Source organism: Gavia stellata, chromosome 17 (genome assembly GCF_030936135.1).
Source record: "Gavia stellata isolate bGavSte3 chromosome 17, bGavSte3.hap2, whole genome shotgun sequence".
NCBI classification, from domain to species: domain Eukaryota; kingdom Metazoa; phylum Chordata; class Aves; order Gaviiformes; family Gaviidae; genus Gavia; species Gavia stellata.
The window spans coordinates 14,647,897-14,674,626 of record NC_082610.1 but is presented as its reverse complement, the minus strand read 5'-3'; the positions used below and the strand labels follow the sequence as shown (position 1 = coordinate 14,674,626).

The 26,730-nt window shown below is 36.6% G+C and overlaps 1 protein-coding gene across 1 annotated transcript in view; it reads right to left on the bottom strand.

Moving 5' to 3' along the window:
- INSC (INSC spindle orientation adaptor protein) overlaps positions 1-26,730 on the bottom strand; it is a 133,811-nt gene that overhangs the window by 5,477 nt on the left and 101,604 nt on the right. The window contains exons 10-12 of the mRNA XM_059826114.1: positions 14,666-14,837; positions 12,445-12,623; positions 489-555 (exon numbers count right to left, since the gene is read on the bottom strand). Coding sequence (XP_059682097.1) covers positions 489-555; positions 12,445-12,623; positions 14,666-14,837 — 418 coding nt within the window. The remainder of the gene's footprint in view (positions 1-488; positions 556-12,444; positions 12,624-14,665; positions 14,838-26,730) is intronic.

Genomic DNA, 26,730 nt, shown 5'->3' with positions numbered 1-26,730 from the left:
TGTGGGAAAAAATGGCAACTGCTGTATAGTAATAAAAACATAATGCTTCAAAATTTATAATACTTCTGAATACCTGTGAAAAAAAGTGACACAAAATGCAGGTATGTGTAGCTCAGTATCAGATGATGTCTTCCAATATGTAAGAATTGCCACCTTATACAATGTAATTACCAGAGTAAAGGTTGTTGAAATACTTTGTACTACCATGCTTTGTATCTGTGAGTAAGTCACACAGAGAGAAAACATCAGCAATATGGTCATACATGCAAAGTTTTCTAAAGCAGTGGTAATTTATTTCAGTTACATAGAACCATCCCAAGGACTCATTTTGCACCCTGCAGCAACGTGCAATATCCAGCAAGACACAGGATGCAAAATGAAGTATCATTAGTGAAGTCTTTCTCCTTTACCTTGTAACCACTCCTTTCCCCCATCTACCCACATTCTCCACAGACAAATACAGAATATAATTCAGCTAAAATACATACCATTTCCTTGAATGATTTCTGAAGCACACTGGTCCAAGACAGACATGTTTGCCAATATTGTTACCACCTGTTATTAAAAAGAGAAGGAAATATGAAGTATAACCCTACAATTCAGTAATATTAAATAGCAGTGTGGTTTATAAAATTAGTATGGCAGAAATATGGCAAACCAAATAAAATTAAAAAGCATTCTTGTCTATTCCCACCTTTGTGATTTCTCAGGGGTCTTTATCTTACATATGGCAGCTAACCGAAATCTAGACAACAAGAAAAGTAAAACCTCTTTTTCTCACACTGCTATACTCATGCATAAAAGTCTGACATATAAAGAGCTATGCAGCAGATTTGTTCAGTAGTCAAATTGATAGAAGGAGGAAGATAAAAATATATAAAACCTGACCTGAAAAAACCCTGCAGTCCTACAAAGAATTCAGCCAAGAGCTGCCCGCCCTCAGGAACCAATCCTGTAGTCACATTCTAGCTCAGGCAGAGCTCACAGTGAAGGCTAAGAACCAGCACATAGTGTACATTCAGTAGTGCTAAGCTATTGCTACCTTTCTGCTTCAGGGTTCAGCTGAAATGTTGAGAAACCCTCGCAACAGAATTTGGAGTTTTGAGCTTTGATTCAAGGGAGTATTTAACGAATACTTTTCAGTTTTATTGAATCCATAAGTTGTGTCCATGTCAAAGCACTGTACCAAAATGAGCTGGATTTAAAAATCCATTTATACCTTTCCTGAGCTAAGGCCAAGATTAGGTTTTGTACCAACAGAAGCACATTTTGAGATCCTGATTTACAGAATCTCTTAACTGTTTTCAAGATTAGGTGTAACTCAGCTTGCTTAAAGCGATGCAGCAAGCTGTTGACAGGGACTGGATCATGTGAAGCTGTTGGCTTTCAATCACCCATTCCCCCTTCACTGATATCATATACTTTCTCTCTTACATCCTGCAAGATATTATTTTTTAGTTTATCCTTCAAATAACTTGCTTCCTGCAAGCAAACACATCTGAACATTAACAGCATGTGTGAGAGACCAAATAATAAATGTAATAGATCATTAGAATACAAAATAGAAATAATATACTTTCTTAAGAGGTTTTAATTTTCTCTATTCTATTTGAGAAAAATAGATCAGTTTGATCAGTCTCAAAAATAACGATCAGTTTGAGAACTGGTTATCAGCTCTTTAACGGTACAGCGCCAGTTCACAAACAAGCAAACTTCTTAGATGTAAGTAGGCATGAGATCAAATCACCATTCTGATCTCACTTTGCCATTTTAATAACAAGGATGACTCATTTTTGATGCTGTGACATAAAGGTCTTCCACTTTTGAAGGTAGTGTTACAGTGTCATCTCTCTGAATAAATATACTTACTTAGGATGCAAATGAGTTGCTGAAACTCTAAAGAGTGACAGGTAGAAATATGGTAACTCAGTATATGTCTATGTATTTATTCCATATTAATTATTAACTGTGTTTCAGGCAGAGTGTATATGTTTTCTCATTCTAAATTATATCCTGTTAATGAAAATTGCTTCCTCTATGCAGAATCTGTACCCCATGTGGCTCTCTAAGCCACAGATGAAGAATTCAATTAACCACAATTTGAACATGTGCCAATTACTCCACTGCTTCAAATTATTTTGTCTAATAAGTATTTTCCTACATAAAAATATATTGTGCATATCTTTTGACACCAAAAATTATCTGAGGTTATATCTACATTTCCTTTGTGCTGATTATGTAGCCCCCTATATTTTGCAATGTATTTATGAACTAGCCTAATGGGTTTATACATAACCTTCTCCAGAGGGGTTTATGAAAGACCCTTATCATCAACAGCCATCAAGTTCTACCTATATTATCTTTTAAAATCTTAGTAGGACTTGAAAGGCAGTTAAACTATAGATTAGCTCACTCCATATGGATAATCTTTTCTTTCCCCAGAAAAGTCATATTTTCCTGTGATGTAAACAATGTAACATGAAATAGCATAATGTGAACACTTAATAGGCAAGCTGAATGAAGAATTGACTTTTAATGCTCTATTTCTCCTATACTTGCCTATTTTAAAATTCAGTATACATGCAGCTTACACAAAAATTTCCTCTGTAATACAGACCAAAGTTCAAGGAAGTTTAATACTAAAGACAAACTCTCTAGAGGAAAACACAAACTTAAATGTAAACTCAATTTACTTTGAAAAGCAACACTGCAGTGAACACTGGTATTAATGAAGTCTCATTTCTTTTGGATTTAGAGTTGACCAAAAACCATAAACAGAACTTTTCCAGTGGCACCTCTCCCAGTGTAGATTTTTTTTTTTGTCTAACGATACATAGGCTTACACTGCAGTCTTTATCTTAGCCTCTCTTTTCCCATTATCTGGCTCCAAATTTCATAAAGCCTTAGGCAGTCTCTCAAAAATACCTGTGAAGTCCTGCTGCAATATTTGGTATCAATTTCATTAATTGTTCAAGACATTTCTTGTAAAAGATTACACTCCAAGATTATAAAGGACTGGCACCTGAGACAATTTATGATTCTTGCAATTTTTCTGGATTCCTAAGCCATGCAATGAACTTGTAGCCAACTCAAAGTATAAAAAAGAAGATCTACTGAAGACAGGATCATCTGCCAGTACTATCATACCATGCAGAAAGCCTGTGCTGAAGCCACCCTCAAATTCCAATACCCTAGTGATATCTTGATATGTGGAATCTGCAGATGTGCTATTAAACAAAGACTGTCGAAGATTTTCCAGAGGGAAAAAAAAAAAAGTTACTTCATCATATGTGGAATTTTTTAATGAAACATCTGATCTAAACATTCTATTGCCAAACCTAATGCAGGATTAGAAACCATGTGCTGCAAGAACTGATCCCATCCAGCATAATTCCCTGCCTCAGCGCCTGTATGTCTGCTAGGCAGATCTGTTCTGGAACGAGATCTTGATCCATGCATCTCCAATATCTGTATTCTAGCAGAGCTCTCTAATAGACTAACCCAGGCTAGTCCACACTCTGGTCTCTGTTATCCAGATCCATCAAAAATTGAAGGTGCTTCAGTACGGCAGGACTCTGATAAACCTGGTAGCTGCAGCTTTCTCTGTGGGAACTGGCAGCCCTAAAACCACTGTACTAATGAACACCACAGAAAAATAGACTTGATCAACAAATAACGAACTAATAATCTGGTTTGCCACCAGATGAAAGCTGAATTATTCAAGGCAGTGTCACATGATTTACACTCCTAAAAACAACCAGAGGAACAGGCCTCTGGATTTTATCCCTGCGTTCACCACCTACCTGTTAATATGTGCTATGCGCTACGCACCTAAACCATGTAGTAGTGAGACACAGTAAAACACGAAATGCCAGGAAGAGAATTCTCAGACCAGCTCATGTTTTAGCACCTTTTGAAGAGGCACCAACTTATCAAAATACTAACATGCAAATTGTTCCACTGGGACTAGTAAGATTTTTCACAGGACTAAGAGACTAAGGAGTTAACTTTCAGAGCTTAAAAAACCATACCCAAAATCAAGAAGCTTTGAAAATTCACCTTTACATGATTTGTTGGTGAACTAAGTATTCAGGGATATTTGAGAGGGAGGAGGCTCACCTTTAGGTCCATTGAAAATTCCCCTATTTAATAAATAAGCCTAAAAATAAGAGATATTTCATACTTCTCAAATGTCAGTACAGCATCATGATGCTAGTCTCGCAGTTGCCCTAGAAATTAGTCTAAAACCTAACTAAAAATCTCTATTTCTATAGGCAAAATAAGTAAACAGATAGTAAACACAGATACCTCTTCTGTAGTGACAATTTCATTCTTTATTATAACATTGGCAGTGTTGATCTTGTTCATTATTCTAGTAAACCAAAATCTATTTTTATAATTTGGAAAGTGTTTTCAGTTCCACATAGTTTCCTTCCACTCACCCAGCCTTTCACACATACTGAATATATGAATGATGAACCTTCCTTTTCAGTTCTGTAGTCTGCTTTGCACTGAACCATAGGAATTTCAGTTGTCAAGAGTGATTTAAATTTGAGAAACCATGGTTAATTAAGAACCTTTAAAATAGTTTTGTTCAAAACCTCTTGAATAACAACAGCTTGGAAATTCTCTTGTAAAAAAAATGTAATCACTAACACTATAATAACACTTTTCCTTCTAAACAACTGATGGTGACTAATGATCATTAACCAGTGCTCAAAGGTACTGAACATTTGTTGCAAAAGTGAAAACTAGATGAAAATGCTTTGTTATAAACTAAGATACATACACTAAGAGTGTAAGTCTCAAATGCTTTATGTAACAAAGAGATTTAAACCTAAAAGCACGTAAGAAACAGAAGGCTTCTTTGATAACTTTCCCTTAATGGGAGATTTAAGATGATCTAAAAGTGTTACTCATTATTGTGAAACCAGCTACTCAGGAAGAAAGATGCAGTAGAATTTGGAAGATGAAAGCACACGTTTTAGCCTGTTAAAGGGGCAATATCTTCCACATTTGAGGGTCACTTACCTCCCTTGGGGGAAGGGGAGCTGTCTACAGAGGTGGTAGATGTGATGCTAATATACCTTTATTGATAAGAAAGGCACACTGTTCAGTAAGCTTTTATTGACAGTCCCAACATAAATAGAAAGACACAAGCTCAAAATGGGAATTAGCAAGTAATTTAATTGAGTGGCAAATTAGATCAATATAGAATTGCTAGTTGTCTTAGTGAATTACTCCTTTAAGGCTGATTCATTGCTAAGTAAAATTAATTTTTCTACATATTATAAGAGTATTTTGCAGTTCATTCCAATAAATGATATAAGGATAAATCAGAGTGTGTCTGCAAAGTTCCAGATACCCATCTTCAGAAACAAAGAGGCACCTGACAACTAATCAGAAGCAAGATGGAGTCTTTGTTTCTGAATGTAAATTAAAAACATCTGAACTTCACAATTCAAGATCAATCCACAGGGAGACAGTAAAAGAGTACCTACAGCAGAGATTAAGAACAGGCATTACATCAAGTCTAGGTAGAAAAACCTTTTAGGATACTATTTATTGGGAGGAAAAAAATTTGCTAAGAATGCTCTAGAAACTTTCTCTGGGACATTATATTGCTTAAAATAGAAAACTTAATTCCCATTGCTTCCAATAGCCATTTTTGTGGTTGGGAATTCAGTTTTCTTCTGGAAAAAAAGAGAAATAAATATACCTAGATAAGTAGATCAATAGGTCTTTCTGTCACCTGATTGGAAGAGGCAAACACTCCCATAAAATAGTAATAGCAGTTAAAGACAGGATCTGCTTGCAAAGTCTGTCTACTCTAAGGCTGTGTCAGGAAACTATAATCTTGGAATGCTGAGGCAGAGCAACAGAGACTAAAACTAAAGGAATCTTACCCTTTGGAATGAAGGATGTCTCTACTACATTTTTATTTACTTTACTTCATATTGGTGAGTAATCTAGCTAAGGAATAGGCAGAATAACCAGATTCTCACATTTTTTGTTTTAAAGAGGAACATAGGAAATGCACCCTGCATGGGTCACATGGTGAGTGGGCATGTCCCATAAACCAGGTCATATGACTCTCAAAGAGTGATGGAGCTAGAGCGTGTCTCCTTCCTCACGTCTGAGGCCACAGTTTTCTGTCTGTCAGATGAAAGTCCAGGGGAAAAAAAAAAACTTGACTTCCCTCATGGTATTAGAAAGCTTCTTAGATTTTGAAACTGACTCAATCAACCAAAGACACCTAAGATATCTGGTGTCCCTAGAGCAGAGCACAATTTGGCCTAAGCCAACGCACAGTTGTAGGAAACAACTTTGCTTGTCTAGCTAGTCTAATTGGAATCAGTGTTTGAGTTTGTGGGAGGAAACTTAACTACTCCAATTTTAGAGGAGGCAGAAAGTGCAGAGAACTAGTTCAACTGCTACTAACTCAAGCAGAGTGGTCAGAAAGTAATTTCTGGTGCCTATCTTAGAAGGTAATAGTTTTCTACTTCAGGAGGAAAAAGAAACAAGAAACTATAGTCTGTAAGGAACACTGTTTATGAGCTCACCTGCTCAGAACCAAGACTGAAATCACAACCTTCACCTAGGCAGTGATTCTGTTTTGGTAAAAAAGATCAGTGGCAAAATTCAGAAGCTGTTCAAAATCCACTATCTCTTTTCCTGAAGGACTGAAGACAAAAAGACGACAAATGCAGCAAAATGCGTACATAACCATCTCTGACTTACAGCTTTATGATTGGTACAGCCTGCAGCAAAGTCTCTTGTTTATAGTTTCTGCAGTAAACAGCCCAGCACCAGCCTGATTGTACTGTGACCCTGGCAGGCAAGGGCAGAAAATAAAAACTGCAAAGAATTGTGCTAATGTAGCATGTTTTCTCTAGAGGGACTTTACACTGAGAAAGTGCAATGTCTGCCCAACAAAAATCAGAGCAGCGGCAATATTAGGAATTGATCCCAGGACTAAAAACCTCACCACACTAAGCTGGCAAACAATAGCAGAGTTCTTCAACTGAGCTGAAATTTTACTCTTCAAACTGAACCTCTTGCTTTGCAAGTTGGAGCACCTTGTCTTACCCTGCATCAAATCTAAATGTGAAAGGCAGAACTGTAACTAAACAGGCATTTTGTCTCAAAAAGATTTAGTGTTTAAGAGAGAGAGTCAGTGTTGGACCCCTGAAATGTAACAATCCATAACATTGGCCACATAATGCTAGTCAATACTGTTACTTATATGTTTATATTGTGCAAAGATAGAGATAACCAGTTAAAAAGAAAGAAAGGACATCAGGGGAGCGATTACAGTCTTACACAGAAAAATAATTAGGATATCAATGTTATAATGGCATGGTTAAAATTCAGATATGGTGATGTGACTTTTGGCCTAATTTTCATTTTTGCATCTGTTACTGGCAGTCTTGTTTCTTGTTTCGTTTCTTAAGGTTTTTAAAATAACTTAATTATGTAATTTATCACATCTTCTTCTAGCTATAGTAGTTTAAAACATGTTTTCTCAGTGTGATCTAGTCAATACTCGGAAGGATCACACAATTTTAGTGTAGAATTTACCAACCACAGTTCACAGCCAGAACACTGAGAGGGAACGCAGTTCTAACTACACATCTAGTCATCATTATACTAATGTCAGAGCTGGTTATTTAACAGAGATCTGTGCAAGAAAACTGCAGATACCCTTTTATGAACTAGTTGTCCTTATGTAAAGGCTTTATGCTGCATTTTTACCCATAGTATGTGAATCTACAAACGCGTGTTGAACTGCAGAAAGGATGTGTAGGCATGCAGTTGAACCATTTGGGACTCTTAAATATTACTTGCAGCTGATCTTGAAAATAATTTTCAAGAACTAGACAGGAAGCTTAGGTCTACTGAAGTCAGACCTGACAGAGGCAGACCACCAAGCTTTGCTCCTTACCATGTCACTGCCTGCTTGTGTAACACGCCATAGGTGATTGAGTCCCAGGGTACCACATGCATTTCTTCTCTGGGAAAGACCAGCCAAGACGGCTCAGCAGTGGAAGGGGTATTCCTCTTCTGATCCAACCGGGAGAGGGAGCTCCCCCTTCCATACTTATTTTGCTCCAAGAAGAGAGCTTTAAAAAGCATAAATGAGGACTCTTCATCAACTGCCTTCCCCCTGACCGGGAATGATTTTGTCTTCTTGTCAGATGTAAGGAAGACAGGCACCTAACATAGGCTGCACTGCTCAAACTCTACTTCAAGCTCCCTGTTCTTATTAGCCCATACTAGCTTCCATACATGTGGGAAAATTTGGACAGCAATTTAAAAAAATGGAGTCAGGAATCCCACAGTCTTCATGACAACAAGCAGAAACAAAAAGCAATCAGCAAGGAGTAATAAATCCCCCAGTATTCAGGAAACTTGGACTGAGAAGTAGTACTGCAAGTTCCTTTCATCCAGGCAGGGATTTTCAAAAGAAGTCTAAAAGACTGTTAATATTCTTCTCGTTAAAAACACTGCTCTCAAAGTCTTTCACTGGGTGTTGGGCAACATTTAAAAATCAAAACTTCTTTATGTTAAAGTAACATCTGTCTCTGCTCCCCTTTTGGCCCTAAAATCTCCCATGCAAGTGAAAAAAGGGCAAAAAAGGCAACAAAAGGAAAAGGCAAATGCCCTGAAAAAAATGGGAGAGCAGAGAAAAGGATCTGGAACCCAGACGAAGAATAGTATTAAGGATTTCAAACCTTAAATGAGACAGAAGGTCTTAGCTTCAGAGCCTGCAGCATCTCCCAGGCACCAAGAAAACATGAAAGAATTTAGCAGAAAAAAAGCAGCAATTTTCTATTTTCTAGCAAAATTCTATTTTCTCCTTCCAACTTAAAAGCCTTTCTCCACCTCAAACTTTTTTGAAACATAATTCACTGATTTTAGACCTAGAAATAACCACTTTAAAATTGATGGGTTCACTGCATATTAATTCTTTGTCTGCCTGAATAACAGAAGATCAGAAGCTGTTAGACTGTACCTCCACAACTTCACAGGTAAGGTGAGAATACGAGCAACACTGAAGAGACAAGTGGGAATGTAGAGAGAAAAATTTTATTATACATAAACATACTGTGCACAAACATACATATTTAATATTTTTTGATGTAAAGTCTACGATGATGGTTAAAGTAAAGGCGGCTCTGAATGATAAGGGTTTTGGCTAAACCCTTCCTTTGACAGTGCTTAAACTCCATTAAGACGTCTGACTGTATACATTACACTGCTGAATTTAGGCATGAACCCTTCTGAAAGGATATTTTGATGCTCCTTTGAAGTAAAAAACCTGCTATCCAGAAAATAAGCATCTGCAGCAAGAAAAAGAACATGGCACATGCATATCCATTTTGACCCAAAATTAGAGGCTAAGACATCTAGAAATTATCACTTTATCTGATGACACTTACACAAAGTATTTTGTTATAAAACTAAGCAATCTCAATGTAATAGTGCTGGTTACAGAAGCAATACGTGCTTCTATAAAATGGACGATGATTATCTTGTTCATTATTAAGTCCAGCACTCAGTTCTAGATTTCTTACCTGACCTAATCTAACACTGCCTGGGAAATGAAAGAGGAAGCAGGTTGGTTTTCAGGTAGGGAAGGCAGGAAAAGTTTGTTGTCATTTGCACACAAAAGCTTTTCAGAAGTCAAAAGACAGAACACTTTTAGAGGTGTGTGAACAGAAAAATACTTTCTGCAGGCAACACATAATGTATCTAACATCCAGCTCCTGGGCAGAGTGTTATTTATTTATATCATCATGGAGGGTGATAACTAATCAGTGCTAGCTGTCCTTAGAAAGGTTGTATAGAAGGTCATACTATGACTAAGATGAGGTAAAATGGCACAAATGAAAACAAAACTCACTGTTCCTTTCTTGCATTTCAGCCATCTTTCTCCCATCTTTGCCTTACAGTAAGCATGTTTCAGTCTATTTTAGCAAATTACTATTTTCTGAAATCAGCAGTAATGCTAAAGTAGTAATGTATTTGGAAATACTGAGAAGTTTTCTATAGAATAACTGTTACTTAAATTTAAGCTCTGTATGAAAAACAGGGCATTTAAGTTTGAGGGGCCCTTTTATAACATTTTGTGATAATTAGACCATACTTTGTTGTATTTGCTATGAATCTTATTCTTAATTTTGTTTAGTTGTTCTAACATTTAGTATAGCTTAATTCTAATTCATCTATTTTCCTGGCCAGGATGACTTGATCATTCAGAATGGACATAAGTCCATAAAAATGTATTCCACAGTGGTTGCATATTCCAAAATAAACCTTGAATCAAAAAATTTCCAAACCTACCCAACTTTAATCTGTGTGTCCTTAAGCAAATGTCTACTGGCTGGGACATAATAATATATATAATCAGAAAAGTTAGTAACTATATTATGTACCTAAAAGGAATTAAAGTATATATATCAAAAGCCAAAATGGCAATTTAGAATATCCTTATAAAATATAGTATTGTAGTATTGGTTTTCTCTCTAGCTGAGTGTGTTTTCCTCATTGCAACAACTAGGCACAGAGCAACTTAAAAAGCAAAATATTCCATAAAACTCTCATAATAGTCAGACATCCTCCCACCCCCCAAATATAACAAGTACCCTTTTGAAAGGTGAGAAATCTACTCAAACACACACGCTTGTTCAGGAATTCAAAGGAAGACTTCTCTTAATGCTGTTGCATTATCAAAACTGCTTGACTAGCAACACTGACAGGTCTTAAAGACAAGATGAGCAGCACTCAGATTCCACCTGAGCATCAGGTGCTCAGTAACAGAACAACACAAGGCAGGATTTCATCATCCCCATTGCTGCTGAAATAACAAGGAATTAGCTCAGAAACTTACTGCAGCACACCACAGAAAACCTCACACCTTTCTGATTTAGTTTTTCATTCCAAGAAGGAATGTAAGGGGTTATCGGGGACAAAACCTCTTCCATTCTTAGAAGGAAGCCATTCAGTTCTCTGTTCCTCTAGCTAATGAGATGTCCTGCAAGCTGCAAAAGGCCTGGAACTAGTCTGTTACCTAATAAACTCATACATATTTCTTTAAATGTCTGCATTCCTCATACAAAGAAGGGGCTTGCTATGCTACCCACAGAGCAAACTGCAAACTCACAGCTCACAGCAGAATTAAGATGAGGGCATAAATAAATAAGGAAATGAAAACTATAAGAGCATCCAGGAAGAATAAAAAAAGAACATGAAGAATTGTACATATGGAATAATAGTATATAGCCATGTCAAACACCACAGCTGATGTCCTTGACTTTGCCCATAAAGCAATATTATAATTATGGCTTAACTCCATCTTTTCATAAACACTCTTGAGCTGCAAAACTACTGAGTGCTCTTAATATAAGATAAGCAGCCCTAGTAACCCCTCTAGAACACCAATGATCAGTACCTTGTGCCTTGATTTCCATGGCCTGGCTCCTGTTGAAGGGTAGACAGTTTTCTGTGGCAGTGCAGCTCCCAAGTCTACCATAAATCATCTTTTGGCTACTTAAGAGTTGGGAAGGGGATAGGCTTGTGTGGCCTGAATTACAGACTTTTAGTTATATTCATAGTGTCTCATAAACAGAAGTAGGTTAACAGAGCTGACTAACAACCTCCATCCCTCAGTAATAACTACTGAAACCCTCAAGCCTCATACTTGTTACTCTGCTGAGGTGAAATTCATCACTGAGATGCCAAATAAGCAGTGCCTCTGCAGCACCCCATTGCATGGCAGTACCTGAGAGGAACAAAAGAATTCCCTCTGACTTCATCTATGCATTAGCACAAACCTTTAATTTTCTGTGCTGCTTTACTAAAAACACTGGTGAAAAAGAAAGGGAAATGCAAAAGTACATCAGCAGTATTTGCCAATAAAACTTGCAAACCACCTACCACGCAGTTGGGACTTGATCCAAAGCCCAGCGACGTCAATGGGCTGAGGATCAGATCCTTATTCAGCTTTTGGACTAATTCATATTTGAACTGACAATTGTATATTTAGGCTGCAGTCTCCATATATATCTTATTTGCCTCAAAGCTCTGTCCAGTCAAGTATTGAATACCTCCAAAGATGGAGGTTCCACAGCCTCTCTGGGCCTCTATGTCACTGTTTGGCCATATTCATGACAAAAGAGAATTCTAGTATCTTAGAAATATGGAACATCGTGGGTTGTTTTTTTTTTTTTTCAATATCACATTAAAAGCTGTCATATTTCATAATGCTCATAATAAAAAGGAACAGAAGCAAATAAAGAAAGAGCCATATATTGAAAAGAACCAAGAACGGAAGACATAAAAGCAACTTAGATTTGACTATGTCAAAGCAGACATAGAGCTGAAACCTCCTGACTTTTACACAGATGTGCTCAGACAGCATCTTGCTGAGAAACCACTCACCTGATCTCGGGAATATGGAGTATCCACTATGTGTTTGTCTGAACACGCTGCTAGAAGAATCCTCATTGCATTTAACTGGAGCAGTATTTCACAAGCCATGGTATCAAAGAAGGTAATATTGGCAAGAGCTGCTGAAGCCAGCAGAAAAACTTCACCAGACGAGGCTTCTTGGCACAGTTCTAGGAATGCAGAAAATAAGTTGAATAAAAGTCATTCCTTCATTGCAAAAAACATGGTTAGGTGTTTCAAAGCAATATTTAAGCATATGCAACTTGCATTAGTAATCGTAGTATCTAAGACCAAGTTCATAATCATCAAGATAAAAAACAAAACAAAACAAAGAAAATCATCTTAATTTTGTCAATTATATAATATGTCACATTGTTAGGGTGCTTTATAAGTGATATTAACATTTGGCACCTTCATTTGAACCACAAAAGCAGGGGAAGATGCTAAACATGAACCTAGACACAAAGTATCTAATTAATGAGATGGTCTACCTAGTATACCATTCTACAGGAAATATTCCACTGCATATTGTTCAACATAAAGCTTGATATAACTAAATAAAATGAAATACAGAAGGCAGAAGGCTAACAGTAGCTGATCCATAAGAGAATAATCCTGCTATATATCCTATTCTTCAGAACAAGATATGTATAAAAGTTGCCTATCTCTAAACCTATTTCTCTATAGTCAAAGATCATCCTGCATATTTTCCAGCTTCGATAAGAAGTGCTGAAGACACAGTTACCTTTTAATTGCTTGCACACGTGTATTTTAACTAAATCTGAATCACCTGGCAGTTGGATTTCAGCATGGTTTAAAAATTAAACATATTACAGTAATTCAATTTCTGAGTTATAAATATTACAAGGAAACTGGTGTGTGATTACTGAAAGGGCTCTTCCAAAGTTATACATGTTCTATTTTTAATGCTCACATTTCTTGGACGAAGTATATACTACTAAAATTCCTGTGGAACTTAAACAGTGACAATTGGGGAATTGCTCCACCTGCTAGTATCTTCTGGATAGGCTGTTCAGATTTTCCCTTGACTGTGATACACTGTAATAACCTGGAAAATCATCTTATATAAGTCAGGTCAGATGCCTCTAGCAGTCTATCTACAGCAGAACCAGCTCATCACAGGTTAATTCCACCCACTGGATTCAGGGCAGGTTCAGGGCAGAACCTTCAATATTTGTTGCTGGACAGCCTGGTCATCAGGAATAAATTGTTTCCTTGATTCCTGCAGCACTAGTTCTGTTTAGACATATTGAAGACTGCCTAAATACATCTCAGATAATTCCCAGCCACTGCAGGATCCTCAAACACTGGCACTACTATGCTCTTTTCTTGTTCTATTTAAAAAAAAAAAAAACCAAACAAAAAACCCAAACCAAAAACACGCATGAATATTGAAGTTCTGCAGTTTAACTGTAACCATTGGGCTCAGTAGAGAAGTATCCAGATGTATTGATATATTATACATGAAATATCAAACTAGATGACCCAAACTGTACTTTCTGACATGAAGCTCTGGGAAACTCTGAATTTCCTCATCAGAGAGAGGAAGAGAATGCTTGACTGAAAGCTTCTGGTATTTGAGAGGGATGGAGTGCCAGAAATGAGATTCCTCTCTTTAAAAAGTCATGAGAAATATCATCTTATTTTTCTGAAGTGTCCTCACTGACCCAGGTCAAGGAAAAGCTGGCTGTTACCTTTGCCTCATTTTACCATGGATCAGAGGTCTAGACAAGACAGACAGATCTTTTATTTTCTTGTAACAATGCCCATAGATTATACTATACTGTACTTTTCCTCTGAACTCATACAAATGTAGATGCAGTGGTGAGCTTGAGTTCTAGCAAGTTTACAAAATACAACAGGTATAAAGGTTAGCAAATATCAGAAACTGCTTTTTACAGAAAAACATGGGACAAGAGGATACTTCGCTGAGTCTCTTCTGTGGCTCTGATGGTAGAATTTCACACAGATATTATTTTGACAAATATGCATAAATTCTATTCAAATATGGACTGGAGTAAAAAATATTATGTAACTGCAGAATGACCTGATTCAGAATTAAAAATGACTGAGTTTTTTTATCTGTTAAGGAAAGAATGGCAAAAATTATTTAGGGAATATTTCTAATGAGAGTCCTACCCCAACCTGTCATTTTAACTGGAAAGGCTCAGAAGTCCCATAAAGAACTTACTGACAAGTGCTGTTACAATTTCTTCCATATTTTCCAGAAAGCTGCTGAGATGCTGAGTGAACGTGAGATGTGGAGATGTAATCTGTGCAATTACTGCTGCTGCTTCTGCATGAGTAGCTTCAGAATGGGTGTTATCAGTAAGAATGTCAGCCAGGCACAGTATCCCATCAACCTATGGAAAAACAAGAGATATAGGGTGGAAATACTCCAGGAAATACTTTTTCAACCAAAGATGGGTTTACAGTTCTCTTTTCCTGGCTGTGGCTAAATTACTCTGTTTATTTTCAAAAATTACTTAAAACTTGGTGGCATTTGTGACATAAGAAGTTTCTATTTAGCAAATACAAATTAGTTCAGCATAAAAGTTGGTTGACCAATGAAAAGTCTTGCATTTCCTTCTCCCTTAAGGTTTCTGCTGAATTGATTTTGGTCAAACAAACAAGTTTTTTCTGACAGATGTCTCAAGTTAAACATTAATCCAAAAATAAGCTCTGATAAGCAAATGCTAACTGCTACTATTCCACAACCTCATTTAAGCTCTTATCTTGAGTGTGTCCCATTGCAAGACTCGAGCCTGAGTGTGCACTAAATTCTTCACAGACATATTTTTTTGCCACCTTTTTCTGAATTTGTCATAAAGTTAATGCACGATCAAAAATTACTATTAAGGAGAGACCCTGGCCAAACTGCACCTGATGACCTGGCACAACTCTCACATTAAAGCTAGGTCCATATATCCCTTGCTTACTTGGAAGAGAAACATAAAAATGAGTAAAATGTACATAGGTTTATGCTTTTAGAGCGTCTGAAGTGTTCTAAGCTAATTCCTTACATAGTTTAGGCAGATACGTCATATACGCACACCTTGCTCTGGATTGCAGGAGACCCATTGACACAATGAAAGACTGCAACAAAACATAGCCAATGGGGTATCTTAAACTGCAGAAAGGTATAATCTGGTAACAACCAAACCCAGCAAAGGAAGGTTCTCTGTAGACAAGGACATAATCTGTGAACTTTCAAATTAACAGGAATATGTTTCTCCCCCTGTTTAACATACCCCTGAATAATGCATCACATTATCAAGCAGGTAGGTAGATGTGCTTAGAGGGGACAGAGCATGAAGGCTTATGTAATTAATTATGGACATCTTTATGTCAAATTCACATACATTCACTAATTAAAATCTTTATATAAATGAAACTAATGTAACTATAGGGACAGTTTACAAATTAACAGAGCTTTTAGAAATTTCACTGAGCAACTGTTTTAAAGAGGGTTTTTATTTATTTATTTATTTGAAGTTCTGAAGAATGTGGGGTCAATTGCCTTGTATGTTGCTTGGACACTTTAGACACAAAGAGGAGTTATGAAGGCTTAGCATTGAAATATACTTTAACAGTCAAACAAAAACAAACCCACATTTGTGTGGTATACTCACCAAGTCCTTCTTAGGTCTGTTGTTCAGATTGCATTCTCTGTCTATTCAAAGCTTCCTCAGAACATGCACGTTAAGTCCTATCCATTATCTCCACAAAGGGTATTTAGCAAATCTCTTATTCACATTTTTGTTATTTATTAATACAGAATGTTGAGTTATCTTAATTACTTATCCTGTAATGGGCATGAATTAAATTATTTGATAAGCACTGACAGTTACTGTATTTTAGAAGAAAAACTCTCAGACTGATGGCAACAAAAATTACCCTCTGGAAGATCATTCATTAGGATGCGCTTTTTAATAGGCAATAGACTATATCATTGGAACTCTAATATCATAGATAAATACAAAAGAAATTATATCTCTATTTTTCCTCAGATTACAGATGGGATTTAGTATAGAAGCTCAAGTACTGGCAAGAAGAGGAAGAATAAATTTTCAACATTAAACTTTTTCTTGACAAGCTTTCAACATTAATCTACCTATAGCAAAATATTTCCTCCTAGTTATGGCAGAATTCTACAGCTTGAAACAGCAGATTCACATAATTCACTTGCCTTCAAGGTATATTAATAGATCTCAGTGTCAAAAATTAATATATGTCCTCACAAGATGATTTAGTAGCCAAAGTGTGCTAGACGGTATCATATGTAAAAACCCCCAACTTTGTCACCTTGAAACCTCCCCAGATCACACCTTGTCTGGGGTCCGAAGGATGCTAATAACAACAGTCAGTATAAAAAGTTTAATATATTCCAAGGCATTCAAAAAATACGTAATGAGAAACTTCTTCTAAGATCTGGTAACAGGATACAGCACTATTCAGCTCTAAATTTACTGGTTAGAATTCACTTGGCCAACTCTTATTCAACGACCTCGACAAAATGAATTTAGAGTAGTTTTATGCTATTTTGGAACAAGTAATGGCTTATGAAAGACAGGTACAAGCACATGGTTAGATTTTTCCATCACCACTGATTGTTTATATCTACACTATAAAATACAAGCTTCTAACAATACAAGGGCTGTACTCAACTTTTAAATTACATATTTGATTTTTTTATTTGCTAAGTAATTGCGTTTGGAAATTCAGAGTTGCTGAATCGTAAATAGAAGTGAATATATGTTTTTATTCAGGATTAAGATAAAATACATATTTTGGATCCATGAAAGCCAGCACTAGTTAGTTTTTCTCCTTTCTATTCAGAATCGTGTAAAATGCTAACAAATTCAGCCTAAAATTTGCTCTATACACTTTTGTCTCCCATCTTAAATATAGAAAATAAAATAAAATAATTCTACTCCAGCAGGCAACCCCATTTATAAGTGTCTAGCAATAAATTTTAAAATGACAGGGGAACAATCTAATAAAAGCACTTTAACGTCCAAAAAGAAATTGCTGCTCAAAGCATTTTTATAATTAGCTTTCACACTGAAAGGAACTTTGGATGGCTGCCCTGTTTTCTGTTTAATTTTGGTGAAGTAATCAGCTAAATGTCAAATCTGTTCATCACCTTGGCAATACAAAAGAACCAGTTAGCCAGATAATGCAAACAAATGAATTCCATGAATGCAACAAGATGCTGTGTAGACCCTGCATTTGAGGAATGGCATTCAGTAAATGCTTGATCACTAATACTTCAATATTGATAACTGGAAAAATGCCAGGAACTTACATCCTTATGAGCATAGCCCTGTTATAGAAACTTAATCCAAGTGACAAAATAAATACGTGACCACTTTACTGCATAGATCAAGTCTTCTAAAAGGAAATAATTTCTTTTCTCTGCAACAGGAACGAATGAGTTCTGGGGTAGCCCTCTTCTTTCTTCAGTATACCTGTTCCTCCTAAAAATATTAAATGAAACTAGGCATCTGTTAAAGATACCAATACAGAACTTGGGATGAATTGCATTAATAACTTCATGATTTGAAATATTATGCACAACAACAGTCTTAACTCTCTGCTTTCCACAAGGAGGTTCAGGGCAGGCTTTCCATGTCACTCCGGGAACCAAGACCCATTGCCTTCTTTCTAATAATGTCTGTCTTCATTTGTATAAAATGCTGCTGAAAGACTTTTCTCATACTGTGACTTTCTCTAACATTCCTGTTTGCCCACTCTTAACACTCAGATGATCTCTTATGCATTGGTAAACTTTCTAGAAGTTTTTTTTTTTGCATCCTCTAAATTGATCTCACAAGCCATCTTACTGAGATTGGAAAGCCTTACAGGCTATGGGCTGATTTCCCACTGTCAAATCCATGGATAACACTATCAGCCTACAATTGGATACTTCTGGTAAGCAGCGCCAGCAGGTTCCAAAGCAGTTTTAAAGGAAGAATGGAAGGGAGATGTTGAGATCCAGATATAAGATAGCAAGTGTGGAAACAAAATCACAAAGGGGATTGCCTCTTAAATGTTGTCTCAACCTTCCCAGGAGGGTGGAGAAGAATTTCAAAAGCAGAGGCTGCATCAAACAGTCAAGAACTGACAGATCAGAGTTGTGTTTGTTTTATCCTTTCACACATGCTGTGTATTAGCACCTCCAAACTGAAGCTAGGACAGGTTAACTATATAGGTGAAGACATGAACATTAGCAGACTAAATAGAAACTGCATAGCTGGATAAAAACCCAAACACATTAAAATTTATGGGATGAGGAAGAGGGAGACAGAAAGGAAGGAAGGAAAAATTATCATATTCAGAAAATGTTTGAAAGCCCTGCTCAGCATTCTTTGAATACAATCTACTTCACTCCCCAGACCATCGCATGAACCACAAAGTGAATTCTCTATTCTGCAACTCCATTGAAAATGTCATCTAGCAGAATCCATACAGTGTTATTTTGATGGCTTGTTACTCATTAAATGAATTCCTGATCATCAAGGGTGAGGTATATCCTATGTCAACTTCTGTAACTTATTCTGCACCTGTAGAAGGCCTACAATTCTTGCTTAATTTCTACATTGAAAGAATGGAAGGGAAAAGGACAAAAGTATTCTACCTTGCACACAATGATCTTTCATACTTGAACAGTTGACCTGCCAAATGCTCTGCAGATAAAAGCTGCCTTAGCTCCACTAACTGAGAACTGTGCTGATTTATACCAGATTAAGAATTGGTCAGCTATTTTTAAAGTGAGATGATATATTAATAGAGTGATGCCATTAAAATGTCCACAAATACTATTCCAAGTAATCAAAGCTACTGCAGCAATTCCATGGCAGCAGCAATGACCAGTGAACAAAACTGTGATGATTTTTATAACTACTGCTGTACAACAGTGGCTATGGGACCTAATTTATAAGCCATATTGTATACTTTACAGAATAGTGTGGGGCTGAATAAAGGTTGAATGGTTCCCACCTCAGTACCTTTAAAACTGCTGGCAATAACCTTAGCTTTGTATCTAAATTAACTGTGAGTGGATGCTTTGGTTCATGGCAACTTCAACTAAAGCTTTCCTTTTAAACTTCCCTCCTTCAGAATGTCGTCAAGCTAATGAAGAGGTATTTTTTCTTCCTTGTGTTTAGCCATCAAGGAACCATGTGAAGATGATCTGATCTATATGAGGAATATTGTTATATGGTGTGAAAAAAAAAAATCAAACTTCTCTTAAAAAAAAAAAAAAGAAGGCAGTTGGCTGTATCAGCTTGAAGGATGCATTAAACGTGACAATGCCTAAGTAGCAACCTTGCAGCCATGCTTCAGGAAGAAACAAACTGCAGAGCAAGACCCAATAACAAGTTCCTTATTCTGGGCTGACTAGGAGTGAAAGGATAAATAGCATGTAAACCGTTTCTCCTTACAAAATCTAGGGAAAGCAGTCAAGCAGTCACCTCACAGTGCATGTTCTTTGGCACTCAGAGATGCTCTAAGCTTGTTGCAGATAAAAAGTACAACTGTTTGACAAAGAGGTAATAGAGAATAAGTGATTTTACAGAAAGGATGGACAAAATCGGTAAGATCGACATCCAGACTTCTTTCTTGTCTTTGCTTCAAGGATAAGGGAATAACTGGCTTTGAACTCCCTCGATTTCGAGGACTGATATGAAGGGTAAGACAGTCTTTTAAAGTATTATTTCTGTTGTTGATAAAAGAAACCAGGAACTGCACTGCTGTTAGCCTAGCAGCTTACAGATTCACACTCTCATAAATCACAGCTTACATTGCTTCAAACTACCCTCTACCAACATAGATGAACCACCCAAGGATACATTCAACTTTCCTGATCTACTCCTCGCACGCCTCCAATTGTACAGGATACCTGCTGAATGGCTACAAAGGGCAGAAGGAGAAAAGGCTGCAAAGGAATTAACTTGCAGTTATGTGGAAGTCATCTGCAGTACAGATCCTTCTGGTCAACCACTGTTGGTGTTTATAGAATTGGGATGCATTGATAAAACAGAAGGAAAACTACTGAGCACAAATGAGTACGGTGGCTTGGAAATAAAAAGACATTTGCAATGGCCTTTCTACTCAGCATTTATTACATTCTCTTTCTCCTATTCCGTCACAGCTAAAAGACAATCACAATCATGACTGTGTTATCTCTAATATCTCAAGCATATAAGAATAGGGGAGGACTATTTGTGTTAAAGTTAGAGATTAAATTCTTTAAGCTATGTGACGCATGACAGAAGCCAAAGGTTTCTCATATTCTTTTGCCCTACATTTTGGAGGGCTGAATATACTGGCTTGTTTTTATGTTGCAGGAATCTGTTCCTATTTGTAGGATTTTCTTGATATCTGCATTTAAAATTCCAGAAAGTATATGCTTGTTTCTTTTAAATAATAGATAAGGCTTTATATACTATACTTTGGGGTCTGAATTTCATTAAAATGAAGCCACACAGACACAGAAAGGACTCGGCAACAAGATGAGAGGAACTGTCATGTGTTACATAAGAATGCTGAACAAGATACTGGGACCTGAAGTCTGAATTAGGAAAAGACCATACATTAGTAGTTTTCTCATGGCCCTCATTTTTATTTACCCTGGGGGATCATAGTCTAAGGAAAAAAAAAAAACTACCTCAACTATTCCTATAAACAAACTGGGGCTCCAGGGTTATGCATAGCAGGGCACTCCAGAAAATGAGATGTGCTCACTGAAAAAAACATGCTCCAATCATCTACTTTTAAATAAATAATGTCACAGACACTTCATTGCATGAGGGCAAATTCTCAAACACCTGGTGTCTGGCATTTAAAAACAAGAACACTCTTTCAATGTGTTTGATTACTTTGTATCATTTAGTTTTTGGTGTGACACCATGGGTTTTATTTTCAAGAAGCATCTGTTAGTGTACCTCTTCACACAAAAAAAAAAATATCCCATGCACGCCACATTTTTAGAGGACTCTCTTCATCTATTACAATAATGAGAAAGTGCCTCTATCCAAAAAGAGCAGCATGCAGGTCACAGCCAGAGAATCAGTCATTATCAGCTAATCTAACTCTTCATAGGGTCTTTCTTTTCTCAGGAAAAGTATCAGATAATCCTCCTGCTAGAATTCTGAATGTGTTTAAGTCAATACTTTCAAACCTTAACATGATTATGCTAACGAGTTAATAAAAGGGCTTATTATTATTATTACTGTAATTTCACATACAACTTCTCCTCTCATCAGATTAAAATTCTTGAACAGGTCATCACACCATGAAGTTAGAAATAAACATAATCCTACCCTATGTTCAAAGTATGACCATGAAACGCCACAGCAGAAAGCAGAGAGTTACATTAGAAAGGTAGAGAGAGTGAATGAGCAACAGAGATAGCACAGGATGTTGCTTTTTTTACTGTTACTTTAAATATGAGATTCTGCGAATGCATTCAGAAACAGATCCTTATGCAAACAATTTTCCTGCAAATATTTCTCATTTCAACGCTGTCAGTGGTTTAGCCTAAAAAATATCCAGAGTCTCTGGAATGCAAGGCCTCTACAGTATGAATCACATGTACACTAATTAAACACACCATAACAGTAACACATTTATCTAGTAGAATGTATTAAATATATACAGCAACTTGTTCAGAAAAATGTTTTTATGTCTAAATTCAAGTAATTGCCAAAACTGACTCAGTGCTTCACCCATGTCGTTCTTTCTAAAACTTTTTGTTGCTTTTAAGAAAAGCACTATGAGGCACCAAGCGTTAATGTAATTTTTTGCTACATTCATTACTGCACAATGGCTGTTCAATTATTTTAATAAATAAATTAATAAATATTTATAATAATTAATATATAACATAATATATGCAATATAATACTAATAAATTAGCTCCAAAACCAACCTTGTATATGCCAGATTTTTATTGGCAGAGAATTTTTACAAGCAAGTTATAGAGCTTTATGATAGCCATTTATAATGAAAACACTCACAGCACTTTAGCTATAAAACTTTTAGTGAGCAACTCAATAAGAGTCCATTTGTGTTGTAATAACAACAGAGGAAATTGCTACCCTTATTCAAACAAGAATTTCAAAAAAGTAAAAAAGTAGCAGTTTTCATCTGGTGAAAACTGATGGAACTTTATTGGCTGGAGCAGATTCACGTTATTTGGTCCTAAGATTCCTCTCCTGACAGTTAGGAAAATCTCCTTGGGTCTCCTACAAACTGATTTATTTCTATGACTGCAGTGGCAATAAAATAATTTCAGAATTGCTTTAAGCATCAGAAATACAAGTTTAAGATCAACTGTTTGCATGGAATCTTTATGAGCAGTCAGAGGTCTAGTATGAGCTATCAGGTAAAATGATCTCAGAGGTTTTTCTCTCCATTAACACGTCCCAGTATTGCTCTTTGGTCAAATATAGTTGCTATATTCATTCTATATGAGAAGAAATAAGGACAATGCTAAGAGGCTGACAAAATGGAATATTTTTACAAGCTGAATTTTGATTTTTATTCTACTCAATATTGTTTGCTGCCTTACCAGGTCTCAACATAAATAAGCATCCTTATCGAGGATGACAAACATATATATTTAAAGTTAAGCTAGCGTTTGAACGCTGCATTGAAGGAGGAACAAAACCACAGATTTGGTTACACTTTCAATAGAGATCATTTTTTCAACAAGCAAAGATAACTACAACATAGCATTTTGATACAGGGACAGTTCCAATCTGCATTCAAATATCATATTTGCAAGTCAGGCTTATTTTCATAAACTGATCTCACATCAGAAAACCATGTCAGAACTCACTGAAATTGCATTTACCAAGTGAGCAGATTCCAGCTTCAATAGCCCAGCATCTTCTCTGGTTATTTTAGATGGAAAAATGTGTAAGCATTATGTTATGGCAAAGATAAAACCTCAACTTGCCATATTTTAGCTAAGTAGCTGCATAGGTCTGGGAAAATAAGCACGTTGTTGAGGAAAGTCCCAAATACTGTTCTGATTCTGTCATCCCGCCACTGCCTGTTTTTCTAATACTGTCCCTAATCCATGACCCAGTTTGTTCACTCTTAGAATAATACTCACAAGAGATGTAATGACAGAAGGAACCTAACAACTAGCAAGTACTAAATATTAGAATTCCCCAATATCACTCAAGGTTCACTTCACATAAGGAGTAAAAACTCTCATTCCATATTCCAAACCAACCTAATCCTCCAGATCTGTAAAGTCCAAGTCTGGGCTAGAGATTTCACATGATCAGGCTTCATTCTGCCACCTGCCAGTCCGTAAATAACACAAGAGCCCCTGCAGCTCTCCACAAAACAGCACAGGGCTTCCCCCGGCTCCAGGAGAGCTTTCCAGGCTTAGGACCTATTCTCTTCAGTTTCAGAGGGAAGCACAGATAATGTCATGAGACATCTAGAAGTGATAATAGAAAAGTGTGACAACTAGAAAACAGGGGTATAAACATGTCACTCTGAAATCAGAACTACCAAACCCTTGTGGCCAGAGATCGTAACTTTAGATCAAAGTATACCAAACTTCTAGAAAGAGTTCAAATTCTGTTAAAGATCAAAGAGTCTGGGAGAAAGAAAATGCTGTTTTGAAGGACAGTGCCTTGCTAGACACTGGAATGAAATAGTGGCTTACTGGATTCTCTCCTGAGACTTGCTTGCAGTGCACTCTCCCTTTCCAACAGCACTAACAAAGAGAATAAATGTCATTTGCTTGGAAATCTGTTTTAGATTCAGTCACCTCTCACAGTACAGCTGTGTCCACCTTCACTGGACTGCAGGTAGAGCCCTGGTCATGTTTTTCTCACCCTTGGGGAAGTGTTGCAACAAGACTGAGCTGGCGCTGTAAGCAATAATAGCAACTTCTAGGGAAAAGCCAGCTCAAAGTCTGTGTTATATCACTCCCACTATTTTTTACCAGAGATGAATTCAGTGTATTTTTGAAATTTACTTTGACTGATGTCTGATGAAGAAGGTAAGCTATACAAAACAAGACTCAATGTAAATGAATTATGCCAAATTCAAAGCCAACAAGTATCCTGGGGGGAAAAAGAATAATCAATGCAAATAATTTTTAAAAATAATCCACACATTTTATTCTTGCTTATCACTAGATTAGTAGCCTCCAAACAAAAAGTTCAGGCAATCTCTCTTACACATTTTCTTTTGCTCTCTACGTATAACTTAGTAGAAGAGATGTTCTAGTAAAGATCATTCAAAACTTTGTCTTGGACTGAGTCTCTGGTGTGCTAAGAACCACTGTCTCTCTCACTTTCCATGAACAAAGAGCATGGTACAGGCTTAGTTTCACATGAAATGTGTGAAATGTGCCTTGCAATTCAGGCACATTAATCATACGACAAACAGAAGTCTTACTGTTCCCCAGTGAAGTTAGGAGCCATCAATAAAAGTCTTTCCACAGGATCAAGACCTAGTTGAGCTAAGAACAGTTCCACATCCCATATTGTCCCAAATTTCACTATAGGTCTTTACAGTTATGAATACTCCCAGGCTTCCTAGACACCTACATGTTCTGTTCACAGTGTCTGCTCTAAAGTTCTGTTTAATAACCTAAACAACAGTTGTTACATTGAACAAGTGGCTTTTGTTTTCAAAATATTTATAGAATTGTCAGTTCTTTAAGAGACTTTGTGTGTGTGTGTGTGTACATACAATAGTTAGAATCCTAGGGTTTTGGTCTGTGACTATGATTTTTCCTAATACCCAGATTAAATACCGATAGCATTTATTTCCATATTGTTCCACATAAAAATAATTTCCATATTGCCAATAGCAAAGATAGCAGCAACACTGTTGGAATACTCTAATTAAATGCTTTCACTCAATGACTTCTAGTGGTTCTTCCTGAAAGGCTATGGACAAAAGTTTGTCACAACAATGTGAAATTTTGTTAACTGTGAGATCTATTAAATATTAGTATGTTTACTAGATGTGTCTTCACAGTCCCAAAACAGCTAGGTTACCATTCATATGTACATAATACTGCCCTTGAATATATACACATTTTAAATGAGTTTCTACCTTGCTTTTCTTTCCAGGCACTGTTATGTTATTCTTGGAAGTTACAATGACTGGTTGACAATTTTAGAGAGTACAACTTTTACATTTAACATTCAGACCCCAAACAGAACATGTATGTTTATAACAGCACTCAGACTTCAGCAGAGCAATGTAGAGGGGTTTTCTTAAGTCTTTTTCTAAAACACTTTTTAAACTGCTCTGGTGAAGCATCTTTTATCATGCATCCAGGGAATTTAGACACAATATATTTGCTTCTAATTAACTATTGATTTCCACTCAGATCGTCTCAGCTCCAAAAATCCATCCACCGTGAACTCTGGAGATTCATTAGCTGCATCACTGAGCAAAGGTACCTTTATAGCTAAGTAGATCCAAACTACCTTCTAGATGGTCCTTGCCACAGCAGAAAGCTAAGGCTTCCCACTCCTTATGCACAAAGCCTGCACGGTGTCTTTTTGTCATCTCCATTGCCAGCCATTATGGACTAGCTACCCAGCTGCAACAGAGATACTGGCTGGGCTTTTATTGATGCTTATGGCTTAGATTCTTGGTTGTCTTACTGAAGAGCACCATTAACCAGAGGTAAAATACAGAAGTCATCACAAACCAAGATGAATGGCCAAGGTAAATGCAAGACAGTACCTACTCGAAAGCCTGAAGGGTTTTAAGGGAAAGTGCAATCATGCTTCTGTTCAGAACAGATGGTCACAAAACATTCTGCTTAAAAAAAAAAAAAAAAAGGAAAAAAGTCTAATCAGTCATCTTTTAATGAGCTTGAACAACTGATCTCTCTTAATTCAGTTGTAAATCTTAATCCATGTTACTGAAAAGGTCTTTGATTGTTATATCCTTTCCTATCTCTCTCTCTATGTTATTTTCTCTTTCTTGCAACTCTGAAATACCATTTATTGGTATAGGCTTACCCTTACTGGCTTCTTTTTAGGATTAGAAGTCAGCACTCATAGCTTTCTTTAAAAACTAAGAGGGAAAAGGAAAGAAAAAAGCCAGTGCCATCTCTACTTAAAATTACTTCCTTTTCCATTACCACTTTCAGCAATTGCCATAATTTGTGTCTTTTTTTTTTCTGTGAGAAAAATAAATTGTAATTACATGAGTATGTCTCAATTACCTGTCCTTTTTTGGGATTAAAGTCTTCAT